At 63.4% G+C, this 12,629-nt stretch overlaps 2 protein-coding genes across 4 annotated transcripts; one reads left to right on the top strand and one right to left on the bottom strand.

Annotated features, from left to right (window-relative positions):
* Positions 1 to 5,824: 5,824 nt before the first annotated feature.
* On the bottom strand, positions 5,825 to 10,155 carry FBXW5 (F-box and WD repeat domain containing 5). Of its 2 annotated transcripts, none has more exons than XM_060153714.1 (9): positions 10,002 to 10,155; positions 8,971 to 9,186; positions 8,631 to 8,788; positions 8,103 to 8,277; positions 7,761 to 7,909; positions 7,282 to 7,687; positions 6,936 to 7,083; positions 6,656 to 6,868; positions 5,825 to 6,584 (listed from the first exon to the last, which is right to left on the bottom strand). In XM_060153714.1, exons 2-9 carry the CDS (start codon positions 9,161 to 9,163, stop codon positions 6,341 to 6,343), a joined length of 1,686 nt encoding a protein of 561 aa, XP_060009697.1. In that variant the 5' UTR covers positions 9,164 to 9,186; positions 10,002 to 10,155; the 3' UTR covers positions 5,825 to 6,340. The 2 variants fall into 2 exon arrangements, with proteins under 2 accessions (XP_060009697.1, XP_060009698.1); XM_060153715.1 differs by lacking the exon at positions 10,002 to 10,155 and adding an exon at positions 9,672 to 9,958.
* A 155-nt stretch (positions 10,156 to 10,310) lies between these two features.
* On the top strand, positions 10,311 to 12,320 carry C8G (complement C8 gamma chain). Of its 2 annotated transcripts, XM_060153257.1 has the most exons (8): positions 10,311 to 10,601; positions 10,785 to 10,947; positions 11,028 to 11,164; positions 11,332 to 11,402; positions 11,474 to 11,581; positions 11,836 to 11,937; positions 12,024 to 12,062; positions 12,148 to 12,320. In XM_060153257.1, exons 2-8 carry the CDS (start codon positions 10,810 to 10,812, stop codon positions 12,159 to 12,161), a joined length of 609 nt encoding a protein of 202 aa, XP_060009240.1. In that variant the 5' UTR covers positions 10,311 to 10,601; positions 10,785 to 10,809; the 3' UTR covers positions 12,162 to 12,320. The 2 variants fall into 2 exon arrangements, 1 of the variants encoding a protein (XP_060009240.1); XR_009541305.1 differs by lacking the exon at positions 12,148 to 12,320 and having other exon boundaries at positions 11,474 to 11,937.
* The last annotated feature ends 309 nt before the right edge of the window (positions 12,321 to 12,629 follow it).

Genomic DNA, 12,629 nt, shown 5'->3' with positions numbered 1-12,629 from the left:
ACCAAGTAGATTAATGAGTTTGTTTCCTTACCCTTAAAATGAAACAGAACAGTAAAATGAGAGGCGTAGAAAGGTACTCTTCAGCCACAAGGACAAGGAGCGGGAAGAAGGTGACAGCAGAAGGAAGACTTGAGCCCGTTCGTTGGGAAGGTGGGACGTGGGCACGGGAGTGGCTGCCCCGAGGTGCCCAGGGTCCGGAGAAGGTAGCGCTGGAAGGGCGTGGACTCAGAGACTGCAGCGGGAAGGGTCTCCATCTGGGGGACTTGCCAGAGGAGCTCGGGACAGGTGCCCGCCCTGCGATGGAGCGAGGAGTGGACGTCTGCGGTCAGGACCGCAGGCGCCGGCCCTGCCCTTGAGGAGTGTGAGCTGCTGTGGAGTCACTTCTGCCAGGGAACCAGGGTTCCAGGGGGAAACTGAGCTCCAGAGGAGGAACCCGGGGGCGGGCCGCTGCCTTGTAACCTGGTTTAGGACGTTCGCGTCCCCCGCCCCCTGCCCCTGGCAACCCCTGACCCACGTCTCCACCAATTTGCCTGTGCTGGACACTCGTATCAGCAGAGTCGCACAACCTGGCCCTTGACGTCTGCTTCTTGGAGCATGAGGTTTTCAAGGTTCTGAAGCCTCAAGCTGAATGGCCGTCCCGGTGTGGACGGACACGCAGTAATGGACGCGTGGATGGGGCCGCCTTTGGCTGCTGTGAGCACTGTGTACGAGTCTTAGCATGGACGTGTGTTCCCCTCTCTCCTGGAAGGTGCCTCCGAGGGGAGCTGTGGGGCGTGTGTTGAACTATCGGAGGAGCTGTCAAGTTACCTTCCGAGGTGGCCGCACCATCTGGCATTCCCACTGGGATGTGAGTTTTAATTTATGCCTTTATTTGACCTCCTACTCCCTTGTCTTCCATGTTATCTAGAATTTTAGTTCCATCTTATTTTTTCAACGCACAAAATAATCATTTAGAAACATCGAGTAGGGACTTCCCTGGTGGTCCAATGGTTAAGACTCTGCGCTTCCACTGAAGGGGGCACGACGAGTTCGATCCCTGGTTGGGGAACTAAGATCCCGCATGGATGCAGTGCGGCAAAAAAACCCCAAACCTTCAAGTAGAGGGACAGCATCATGTGTGCTGTCTGCTCACAGCTGACTTGTGCCCCCTCGTCTTCCTGTGTCTGAGGCTCGTTCTGTGGTGCAGGCTGTGGTCCACGTTGGTGGCTGTTTCATGTGCACTTGAAAAGAACATGTCAGGGCTTCCCTGGAGGCGCGGTGGTTAAGAATCCGCCTGCCGGTGCAGGGGACACGCGTTCGAGCCCTGGTCCGGGAATATCCCACATGCTGAGGAGCAACTAAGGCCGTGAGCCACAACTACTGAACCCGCATGCCACAACTACTGAAGCCCACGTGCCTGGAGCCCGTGCTCCGCAACAAGAGAAGCCACCGCAATGAGAAGCCTGCGCACCGCAACGAAGAGTAGCCCCCGCTTGCTGCAACTAGAGAAAGCCCACGCGCAGCAACGAAGACCCAACGCAGCCAAAAATAAATAAATAAAATAAAATAAAAAGAGAAAAGAACGTGTCTTCCGCTGTCGGTGAGGGGAGCGTTCCATACGTATCGATTAGATTCAGTTGGCTGATAGTTGACATGTATTGAATTGTGACTCCCCAAAAGATATGAAGTGCTAACCCTCAGTAACTCAGACTGTGACCTTATTTGGAAATACGGTCTTTACAGAGATAAGTTAAAATGAGGTCATTAGGGTGGGCTCAATCCAATATGACTGGTGTCCTTCTGAAAAGGGGAAACGTGGACACAGACGTGCACAGAGGGAAGAGCACGTGAACAGGCCCACGGAGGCAGATACCACGTGAAGACAGAAGGCTGCAGTGATGCGTCTACAGGTCAGGAGCGCCTGATGTCTGGCAAACGCCAGAACCCAGGAAGAGGCCAGGAAGGGCTTCCCCTAGAGAGAGTGGCCCTGCCAGCACCTTGACCTTGGACTTTCGGCCTCCAGAACTTGGAGACAATACATTTCTGTTGTTTTAAACTTCCCAGTTTGTGGTACTTTGTTCCAGCCATCCAGGAAGCTAACACAGGGGAGGGCTCAGTTCGCCTGCACTTTGCTGCCTCTGTGACTAGTTTGACCTTCACTGAGAGAGGAGCACCTAGTCTCCAACTGTAACTTCAGATGCATCTATTTCTCCTCTCATTCTGTCACTTCTTGCTTTGTGTATTCTGAGGCTCTGTTGTTAGGCGCACACACATGCAGGATTGTTATATCTTCTTGGTGAATTTACTCTTGTATCGGTGTGTAATGTCCCTCTTTTTTCTTGGTAACAGACTTTTTCTGAAATGTGCTTTACTTTGTCTGATATTAACATCCTGTTTCTTTTCATTGGTATTTTTGTGGTATACCTTTTTCCATCCTTTTACTTTCAACTAACCTATACTATATTTGAGTTTCTTAGAGATGGCATAGTTGGGTTGTAGGTTTTTTTGTTTTAAGTTTCACGTTGACAATAATGTAATTATTGATATGCTAGATATAAGTTGACCATTTTGTGTTTGTTTTCTGTTGGTTCTCTCTGGGTTTTTTGTTTGCTTGTTTTGTTTCGTTTTGTTTTGTTTTTTTGACCATGCAGCATGCAGGATCTTAGTTCCCCAACCAGGGATCGAACCCGTGCCCCCTGCGTTGGGAGTGCGGAGTCCTAACCACTGGACTGCCAGGGAAGTCCCAGTATTCAATTTTAGTTCATCTGTTGTGATACTGACTCTCTTTATGGTTTTAGTGGTTGTTCCAGTCTACTTGGAATCAGTAGTTTGCTCTTTAACTGGGATATAGAAACCTTACCACCCTGGAGGCCCCTTTGTGGTTCCCCCCTTACCTCTGTGTGCTGGACACGTCACCAGACGACACCATAACAAACTTCCTTTCAGCAGCGGAATGTGTTTGGAGAACTCAAGAGGAGAGTGTTCACCGTTTCTGTTGCTGTCCCCTCCCTGCTGACCGTCCAGGTTTCCTGACACCATCTCCTTCCTGTCGGAAGAGCTCCCATCGGCATTTCTGTTAGAGCAGATCATTTTCACTGGATATACAACTCCGGGCTGAGTCTTTCCTTTTCCCCAGCACTTAAAACATGTGCTACTTCTGGGAGTTCCCTGGTGGCCTAGTGGGTAGGACGCCAGGCTTTCACTGCCAGGGCCCAGGTTCAATCCCTGGTCAGGGAACTAAGATCCCTCAGCGCACCCCCAAAAAAAAAAAGTGCTACTTCCTGTGGCTTCCGTGGTTTCTAGTGAGGAATCTGTAGTCACCACAGGCTGCTCCCCGGGGGCCGAGGTGCATCTTCTCACTGCTTTCAGGTTTCTTTTGTCTTCGGTTTTCAGCACCGATTTAGATGTGTCCAGGTGTGGATGTCCTTGAGTTTGTCCTTTTGCTCAACCTCTTGAATCTGTAGGTTTATATCCAAATTTGGGGACGTTTTCAGCCATCATTTCTTCAAATCGCTTCCTCCTCTCCTTTCGCGCTTAGACCTTTGCGCGCCTGTTCAGGTTGGACCATCTCTGTTGTCCTGTCTTCAGTCAAGTTCGCTGACTCTTTCCTCTGACTTCTCCATCCTGCTATGGAGTTTGTCTAGAGTTTTAAATTTTTGGTTATTTCCCTTTTTTGTTTATATCTTAACATCCACTGCAGAATGTGTTTGCTCACTCAGGCATTTTATAATGGCCACTCTGTCTGTGTCAGGTAACTTCAGCGTCCTTGAGTTGAACGTTTCCCAGCTCTTCGTGTACTGGGTAACTGTAGATTAGATTCTGGACGTTGACCTTACAGGTGTGGGTCTGGTTAGGCCCAGGCTCACGTTCCCACTGCCACCCGCGGGCTGGACCCCACGTCAGCCCAGCCCCGAAAGCCACACTCTTCCGGCCGGTCCTGTGCGCTGCGCTGCAAGCTCACCGAGCCTTGGGCCTGAGCCCGAGGAGCACACGGGCAGCTCACGGGTGGTCCTGGGCGTCACAGCCACTTCACGGGCTGTTTCTCAAGCTGCTCCCTCTGGTCCGGTTGTTGGCACCCCGTCTGGCCTCCAGCCTGCAAGCTGGCAGTCCCGTTAACCCTGCTCTGTCGTGCCCCTCCTTAGCCTGGCTGTGCCTGGGGCCACACAGCCCCCGGGGATCACCCGGCCTCTCTGCACTCACTCAGCTTCACAAGTCCCCTTCCCCGACCCCATGGCAGGCTGGCGGCTGTGCTGTGCGCAGGCCCAGGAACTGAGGGTGGGCACCGGCGAGAGGTACCAGTGCTGGGGCCCCAGTGCTGCCGCTGCCCCTGCCCCGCCTGCCATGGCACCCTTGGAGCCCTCGGCCGCCCTGAGCCTCTGCTCAGGTTTCTGGCCACACCTCCGTAGGGGCAGGGCCTCGAGCCAGCTCCCCGCCTGCACCCGCCTCCCACGGAGCTTGGAGGCTCGAGCCTGCTTGCTGCCCTCGATCAGACCTCAGCGCGCGCCCTGGGGACGGGTGCCCTCTGTCCCCCCACCCCGCCCGCGCCTCCCGGGCCTCCCCGCTCCTCTGGCACGTCTGTTTCTCTGCTTCTTGTCACCCGCTTCCCAGTCCTCGCACCAGGTGGGCCTGGTCCAGCCTTCTTTCCGCGTGTTAAGCATTTAGTTCCAATCACCCTCTCCTCTGTTGGCTCCCGTCTAATTTTTCGATTTCTGCATGTTTTTGATTCCGATTCAGCTGCTTTTGTTTTATAGATTTTGTAGGTTTCCTTGATGGCTTTAAATTAAACAGATCTCCAGTCTTTTCCAGAAACCGCGTCACCTCGCAGCTACCCGTGGGGTTTCCTGGCTCCTGTCTGAGGCCAAGCTTGGGCTCCGGGCTGCGGCTCCAGGCGGGTCCCAGGCAGAGCGCTCGGGCTCCGCTACTGTTGGGCTCCCTTCCCTGTTCTCACCCGTCCAGTTGTTCGGAGACAGACCCAGGGGCCCAGGCTTCCCCGCTGCAGCCGTGGGGCTGGGGCTCTGTCCTCGGGGCGCAGCTGTGCCACTGGCTGGCTCTTCCGGGAACCTTGCCCTCCAGTCCAAACTCCTCCTGGGTCAGCTTCCCCGACCTCGTGTCTGTACCCGGCCCTGCCCAGCCCGTCTGCCTGTGGCCAGCTTGGCTCCCACCCCGCAGGCGACCGGGACAGCCTCTGCTCACCGCTGCCTCTGGCCTGGAGAAACACGCTGTCCCCCAAGGCCCATCCACGTGTCTTCTCGACCGTCACGTTGGCGCGTGCCGAGTGTGAAACCGATGGCAGTTCAGCATCATCGCTCCACGTGCAGCCGGGCTGCACCTCCACCCCGGGGTGTCCCGAGCTGAACAAGCGGGCCAGGTGAGCCCCCAGGATGGGCCTGGGCCAGGCCTGAGGGTACAGCGGGGGCCAGCCCCGCCCCTCTGCTGCCACCTCTGCTGTGTCCACATTGTCACGTGCCAGGCCCCAGAGGTCTGCCCCTGCCCCTGCCCCAGCCAGGGCACCCCCTGAGAACTCCAAGCCCTGAAACCGGCCCCCCCCCCCACCACCTGCCGTCCCCGGTGCCCGGCACTTGCCAGGCCGTGTCCCTCTGCGCCCCCTGCTGGCGGGGAGCGCACACGTGCCGGACGTGCTCCAGAGTCTGCGCTTGGGGACTTGTCCACAGAGGCAGCGGGGGCAGCAGACTCGCGTCCCGCTGCCCAGTTCAGGGCAGCTCCTAGCGTGTGGCCTAGGGCACCCGCCCCGTCCAGCAGGCACGACGAGGGCCCGTATACATGCCACGCCCTCCCTGCACACACTGGATGCCACGCCCCTCCCCGCACAGACTGGTCGGTGCTGTGCTGTTGCCAACCTTTTATTCAGACCCTGAACCGGTGACATGCAGGTCCCCTGGGCCCATGGCAGCCTGGCCCATGGCAGCCTGACCCGCATCTCGACCCTGATGCTGGGAAGTTCCCAGAAGAGGGAGCCTGGGCTCCCTGGGCAAGGCTGGGCCCAGCAAACACCGCCAGGGCCCCACAGGGCTGGCCAAGGGGAACGTGTTGTGCAGACTGTCCCAGAGCCCAGGCCCAGGGGAAGGGGGTGGGTGAAGAGCGGGGGCCCAGTGTCCTGTGCAGCCCAAGCCAGCCAGAGACGGCCCCGGCTGCCCAAGGCTGAGCGTCACAGCTGTGGGAGGCGGTGTGCGTGCACGAGCGTGGTGGGGGCCAGGCCGTCCCCCACCGTGGCCTCGCGGGGCCCCCCTCCTAAGGCATTTCTGCAGCAAGCTTCTGTGCCCCCGCGCGCTCTGCGCAGCAGCTCAACCCCCGAAAAAGGGCCATGGGCCTCCGTGGCCTCCTCGGTGGGTCCCGGCGCCCCTCAGCGCCTCTGGCTGGCGAACCAGGAGAAGAAGGGGCGTGGGCGCAGGCGCGGGGCCTGGTGGACACGCACCGTGCGTGGCGAGCGCCAGGCTTTGATGGTAGCGTCGTCGCTGGCCGTCAGCAGGAGCTCCTGCTCCTGGGGGCTGAAGACCACTGAGTTGACCACGTCCTGGTGCCGCAGCTTGGCCAGGCAGATGTTGTAGTGGCGGTCCCAGATGTAGCCGTGCCGATCCTCTGCCCCACTGTGAGAGCGCCTGGGATGAGCCCCCGACCGCCCACTGGGGCCCCTCCCCACCCGGCTCCGCCCCCGGACCTGGCCACGAAGTCCCTGCTGACGTCCAGGAAGATGAAGAAGCACTCGTCGTTGGGCGTGTAGGCGCGGTGGGCGCGCAGGGCCCGCTTCACCTCCCGCATGGTCTTGAGGTCGAACACCAGCAGGTCGATCTCCTCCGCGATCGGCGGCGGCTGCATGGGGTCGGCCACCACCGAGCCGCTGGGCCAGGCGCGGCTGTTTACGTACAGGTACCTGCACGGGCACGCTGCTCAGCGAGGGCCTGCGGGCGCCCCCACCCGGGCTGCCAACAGACGCCCACCTGTTGTCGGGGGACAGGCCCATGCCGATGATGTGTCCGTGCACGTCGATGACGTGGTCGAGCGCGTCGAAGAAGGCGTCGGAGCCCCGGCCCTCGCCCAGCACGGGCCCCGCCGTGGTCATCTGGTGCGGCAAGATCTGCTTGATGCCTGTGGGGGCCGGGTGGGCAGCGCCTCGGTGCCTGGGAGCGCCCAGACGCCCGTGGCGCCACCGGCCCCGTGCTCCTGGATCCGAAGGCGCGCCCCGGGGGGCTGCACAAGCGCTCACCCCCAGGGCAAAGGGAGGAAGGGACTCTGCACACAGACGGGCCCCGCCCCACCCCGGGAAGCCTCGCCCGGGCCCCTCACCGATCTGGTGCGGCGAGTAGGTGAAGCAGCCCGTGGTGAAGATGAGGAGTTTGTTGCCGGTGGCGGCCGTGCTGCGCTCGGGGGGCTTGGTGTGGCCCTGGGCCAGCAGCTCGGCCGCCTTGGTCTCCAGCGCGCACTCTGACAGCTGGGGCTGGGCCCGGCCCTCCAGGACGCGCCGCACGCCCTTGGCGCGGGCCGGGCCTGGGTCGACCGCCTGGTCCTCGCTGTCGCTGCTCAGGTCAAAGACACGGCCGGGGCCTGCGCCAGGCGCGCCGGCGTCCAGCAGGAGCTCCGGGCTGTCGAAGCGGCTGCAGTCGGCCACCATGACGGTGCGGATGGTGCTCGCGTTCAGGTTCTGGATCTTGAAGAGCCGCTTCACCACGTTCACGTTCTCCGACTCCACGTCCTGGGGGCAGGAGCGCAGGGGTGGGCACGGGCTGCTGGGGGCTGCCGCCGGCCGCAGGGCCCCCCGCGCGCACCTGGAAGGCGTTGTTAAGCCAGAGCACAGAGCACGACGTGATGTCCCCGATGCGGTGCAAGTTTCCCGAGATCAGGCTGGTGTCCGTGAGCCAGCAACCGAACACGTCGTAGGGCTTGTTGCGCACGCGGGACAGCAAGGCGAAGGTGTCTGCGGGGAGCAGCAGGATGGGGCGCGGCGGGGGTGGGGGGGGAGGCGGGGCTGGAGGGATGGGGGGGTTGTCCAGGCGGGGGGCGGAGCTGGGCATTAGGGGCAGGGTTGTCGGGGCAGAGATGGAGATGGAGCAGGGGCCTGGGTGGGACAGCCCCGGTGCGAGGGCCGCCCACCCTCGGCCCACTCTCACCTAGGCTGATGACAGCGATCTCGCCCGAGGAGGAGTTGTGGGGCCCCAGGAACACCCCGGACGCCAGCAGCAGAGAATCGTCCTGGTTGAACTGGGAGAACTGGGTGTAGCTCCAGTTGTAGGGCCGCATGTCCGCGCTGTGCAGCAGCGAGATGGTCAGGTCATTGTTCCAGATCTGCATGGGGAGCCGAGCAGGCGCACCTCGTGATCCCGCCCTGCACGGGGCCCCTCTCCTGGTCGGCTCGCTGAGCCAGTGCTTGGAAACCGCCATCCGGTGGGGGCCCCTTGTCTTTGGCTGTCAGACCGCCGGAGGGATGTGAGTACGTGGAGCTTGGGGCCGGCTCTGGAGCAGCTGCGAGCAGGACCCTCTTTTCTCTGTAGGCAGTTAGGGCCGCCCAGCCCCAGCCTCCCAGCCCGGGTGATCCAGGCCAGTGGTCCAGGTCCCGGGCCACCCCGTGCGGATGCAGCAAACAGGCAGCTGTCACTCGTGGCCTGGCCCTCTCTCCCTACAGGGTTAGCCGCCCTCACCTTCACGGTGCAGTCCTTGGAGCAGGAAGCAAACTGGTAGCCTGAGTGGGAGAAGCTAAGGTGCAGGACCTGGTCGGTGTGCTCCTCGAGAGTCTGCACCTCCACGCAGGGCACTGTGTCATAGAGCCGCCGAAACTCCTCGTACCAGGATGTGGCCGCTGTGTGTGTACGGGCGTGTCACACTGGGGCCCCACGCCTCAGAGCCAGGCCCCTGACAGCCAGGGGCCAGCCCTGCCCTCCCTTCGGCCTCCCTCCCGGGCCCTGTGTTTTGAGGCACAGCCTGGCTGTCCTCGACCAGCACGAGGACCAGTGGGCTTCAGGGCGGAGTGCAGGTGCTGACCTGGGTGTCGGGGCACGTTGCGGGCCACCTGGTAGTAGCGGTAGAACTGCTCCCTCCACAGGAACTCATCCCGGGACACGGCCTGCCACTGGTGGCACACCAGCCCCGCGGCCAGCACGTCGGCCGGGCCCAAGTTCAGGAAGATCTGGTAAACGAGGCTGTCGGGGAGCAGGGGTAGGCCCCCCTCGTCCATCGTGACATTCTGCCCAGGCGGCCCTGAAACCCATGCACGGTCCCCTTAGCCGCCAGCGGGACCAGGGAGGACACCAGCCCCCAGGCCCAAGGAGAGGCGCAGGGGCCTGCGGCTGAGCTGAGGCAGCCCGCCGACTGCCCCGCTGGGAATTCCAGGGGCTAAGCCTGCGCGGAGAACCCCCGCGGCCGAGGATCCAAGAGCTTCATCAAGCCCCCCGGACGGCCACGCTGCTTGGACCCCGCACTCCTGAGGGTCCCCGGAACAGGCAGCTCCCGGGCCTGGGCCAGCCTGAGGTGGAGCTGGCGGCGGGCCCTGAGACCCCAGACCCACCCTCACCCCAAAAGCCCCCTCCTCGGAACAGGCCTTCTGTCCTGAGTGGGGCCCTGGGCGGGTCCCTCTGACCGCCCCCCACAGGATCCCAGGGAGTCGTCTGGCTGGCAGGGCTGGTGACCGCTCTGAGGCCGAGAAACGAAGGGTCGGTGGCCCCTGTGCACCCTGCCTCTCTGACCTTGCTGCCCCAGGCTTCGGAGCTGTCAACATGGGACAGGGATCCTTCTCGGGAGAGACCTGGGGCCGGCGGGACGAGGGCCAGCCCGCCTGCCCCAGACGCCGCCAGGGACACCAGCCGGCCCTGGGCTCTGCCCTCTGGCCTAGGAGAGCCCTGCCAGGTGGGCGACGGGCCAGTGCGGCCACTGCCGGGTGAGCTGGGGACGGGGGCCGGGGGGCCGGGCCGGGGATCGGGGCGGGGTGACGACGCTCCCCGGGGCCAGGGCGCTGGGGTCCGGGCCGGGGTTCGGACATGTCTGGTGTCGACGCTCCCCGGGCCGGCCCCACTCACCGCGGCCGCCTCCGCCCGGCTGCGCTGCCCCCGCCCCGGCGCCAGGCCTCTGCCCGCAGACCGGCTTCCGCCCTCCGTCGCCGCTCCGGCCGTCGCGTCTCTATGACCGAGCCCGCCAGGCCAACGTCACGAGCCCCGAGGCATCGATGACCGTCGAGGGCCGAGCCCAGCAGCCCGCGTTGGCTGTTACTGCGCCTGCGCTTCAGGCCCCGCGTCCCGGGCGGTGCTTCTTTGTGCGCCTGTGTTTGCTCGGTCTCTCCAGAAACAGCGCCCCTGGCGGCCGGGAGGGGCGGTGGCCGAGCGCCGTGGGTCGTGGGCGGGGCTGCGGGCGAGGCTCGAGATCTCCGGTTCGAGACTAGACTCCGGCGCTTCCCAGTGTCGGGCACAAGTGTTCTTCGCTGTGGGGATGAGACTAGTCCGTACTTCAAGGAGCTGTTGGCGGTTTAAGGGAGATGAATGTGCAAAGGGATGAGCACCAGCCACACTGGAAGTCACGTGGGGGCTTGTGGGCAAGAAGCCAGAGGTCAACTCGGACTTTGTACACAGGACATGGCGACAGGGCCCTGCTGGGAAGTGCAGGGCCGAGGTCAGATGTGCAGGGTGAGGCTGAGTTCGTGAGGAGGCCGGGGCAGGGGCAGGGCCGGGGTGGGGGCGGTCCGTTTGCTTGGCCCAGGGCCGGGGGGGTGGGGGATGCACACAGACTTCCCGGGCCGGACGGCTGGGCAGCAGTAGGCAGTGGACTCCGACCCGGGACTTGACCATCCTGCCCTGCGCCTCCCCCAGGCCTGTCACCGTCGCTGCTGTCGCCATGCTGCCCCCCAGGACGGCATCCCTCCTGACTCTGCTCCTGGCCGTCAGCTCCCTGGGTCAGAGGGTTCAGAGACCCCCTCGGCCCCCTTCCCCCATCAGCGCCATCCAGCCCAAGGCCAACTTCGACGCGCAGCGGGTAGGCTTGGGGGAGCTGGAGCGGCGCGCGCCCAGCTTTGCAGCCCCCGTCCCCGCGTGCCCTCACGGGGCCTGTTCCAGTTTTCAGGGACCTGGTTCCTTGTGGCCGTGGCCTCTGCGTGCCGCTCCCTGCAGGAGCAGGGCCACCGGGCTGAGGCCAGCACACTGCACGTGACTCCTCAGGGTGCCGCCATGGCTGTCAGCACCTTGCGGAAGCTGTGAGTCCCGGCACGGAGCCCCGCCCCCACCCAGCCTCCCAACTCCCACCCCGGCCCCCAACTCTACCCCTGCTGCGGCCTGCGGCCCTGCGACCAGGGTCCCGGCAGGCCCCACCCAGTTTGGGGTCCCCAAGCCTGCTGTGCCTCCTCCCACCCCCAACCCCCAGGGATGGGATCTGCTGGCAGGTGCGGCAGCTCTACGGTGACACGGGGCTCCCAGGTCGCTTTCTGCTCCAAGGTGAGGTGCGGGCCATGGGGACAAGGGTTCAGGGCTGGAGGTGAGGCTGACCCTGACCTGGCTCTACCCAGCCCGAGGCGCCCGCGGGCCGGTGGACGTGGTCGTTGGGGAGACGGACTACCAGGGCTTCGCCATCCTGTACCTGGAGCGGGCGCGGCAGCTGTCGGTGAAGCTGTACGGTACGTCCCCGCGGGACCGGGTCTGCACACCCGCAGGGCCGTCTGGGTGGGCCCGGATGGGCACATGGACGCTTCCCTCCCTTCCCCCTGCCCTTGCCGTTAGGCCCAGATGTGGGGACAGAGAGGAGACTGGGGGTGGGGGGCAGGGGTCAGATCACAGCCCCCGGCACACAGCCCAGCTCCCAGAGCGCCCTGCCCGCCCAGCCCGCACCCACCCAGCGGGCGCCCAGGAGCCCCGTGTGTCCCGCACACAGCCCGCTCGCTCCCTGTGAGCGAATCATTCCTGAGTGTGTTTGAGCAGCGGGTCCAGGGTGCCAACCTGACCGAGGACCACATCCTGTTCTTCCCCAAGTATGGTGAGTGTCCCTGCGTCTCCCGCGGTCCACCTCGCCCTCCCCCGCGCCCCGGCCCCGCCACCCCTGACCCCAGCCCCGGCCCCCAGGTTTCTGCGAGGCCGCGGACCAGTTTCACGTCCTGGATGGTGAGTGGGCAGCGCCGGCGGGGCGGTGTGGCGGGGGGCTGGCAGCGCGCGGCTCCCTCCTGGATGGGTCTCGTCTGTGCTGCAGAAGTGAGGAGGTGAGGCCGGCGGCAGCCCTGCACCAGCAAGCAGCCTGGGCCCTGGAGGTGCGGCACTTGCCGCCCCCTTGCTGAGTGGGGGGCTCTCTCCCGTCCGCCCCCGAAGCTGTGCCTCGCCGCCAGGAGCTCGGGGCGCTGCCTTCATTAAACGCTGTCAGTCTCAGCTCCTGGATTCTTCCTTTCCACGCTGGACCCGGCCGGGGTCTCTGCCCACCTGTCATCTCACGGGCATGTGGGACTGCTTCCCGGGGGGGCCAGGAGGGCATCGGCTTGTCTCCTGGTGAAGAGCCCTCCCCAAGGAGGTGGGGGTGGGGAGTGGCTCCTCCTCAAGGCCTAGAGTGCCCAGACTCCCTGTCCCCAGTGTCCCCTCCTCTGGCCATCGCGCTGTGGTTGTCCTTGTCTTTCCTGCTCCCTGACTCTGTGCACGCCTGCCCTGCTGGCCTTGCTGGGCTGCCCCGGGTGGGCCCAGGAC

This window comes from Lagenorhynchus albirostris, chromosome 7 (genome assembly GCF_949774975.1).
Source record: "Lagenorhynchus albirostris chromosome 7, mLagAlb1.1, whole genome shotgun sequence".
In the NCBI taxonomy this organism is placed as follows: domain Eukaryota; kingdom Metazoa; phylum Chordata; class Mammalia; order Artiodactyla; family Delphinidae; genus Lagenorhynchus; species Lagenorhynchus albirostris.
Note: the sequence above shows the minus strand (reverse complement) of the source record. Positions and strands in the feature narration are given on the sequence as shown.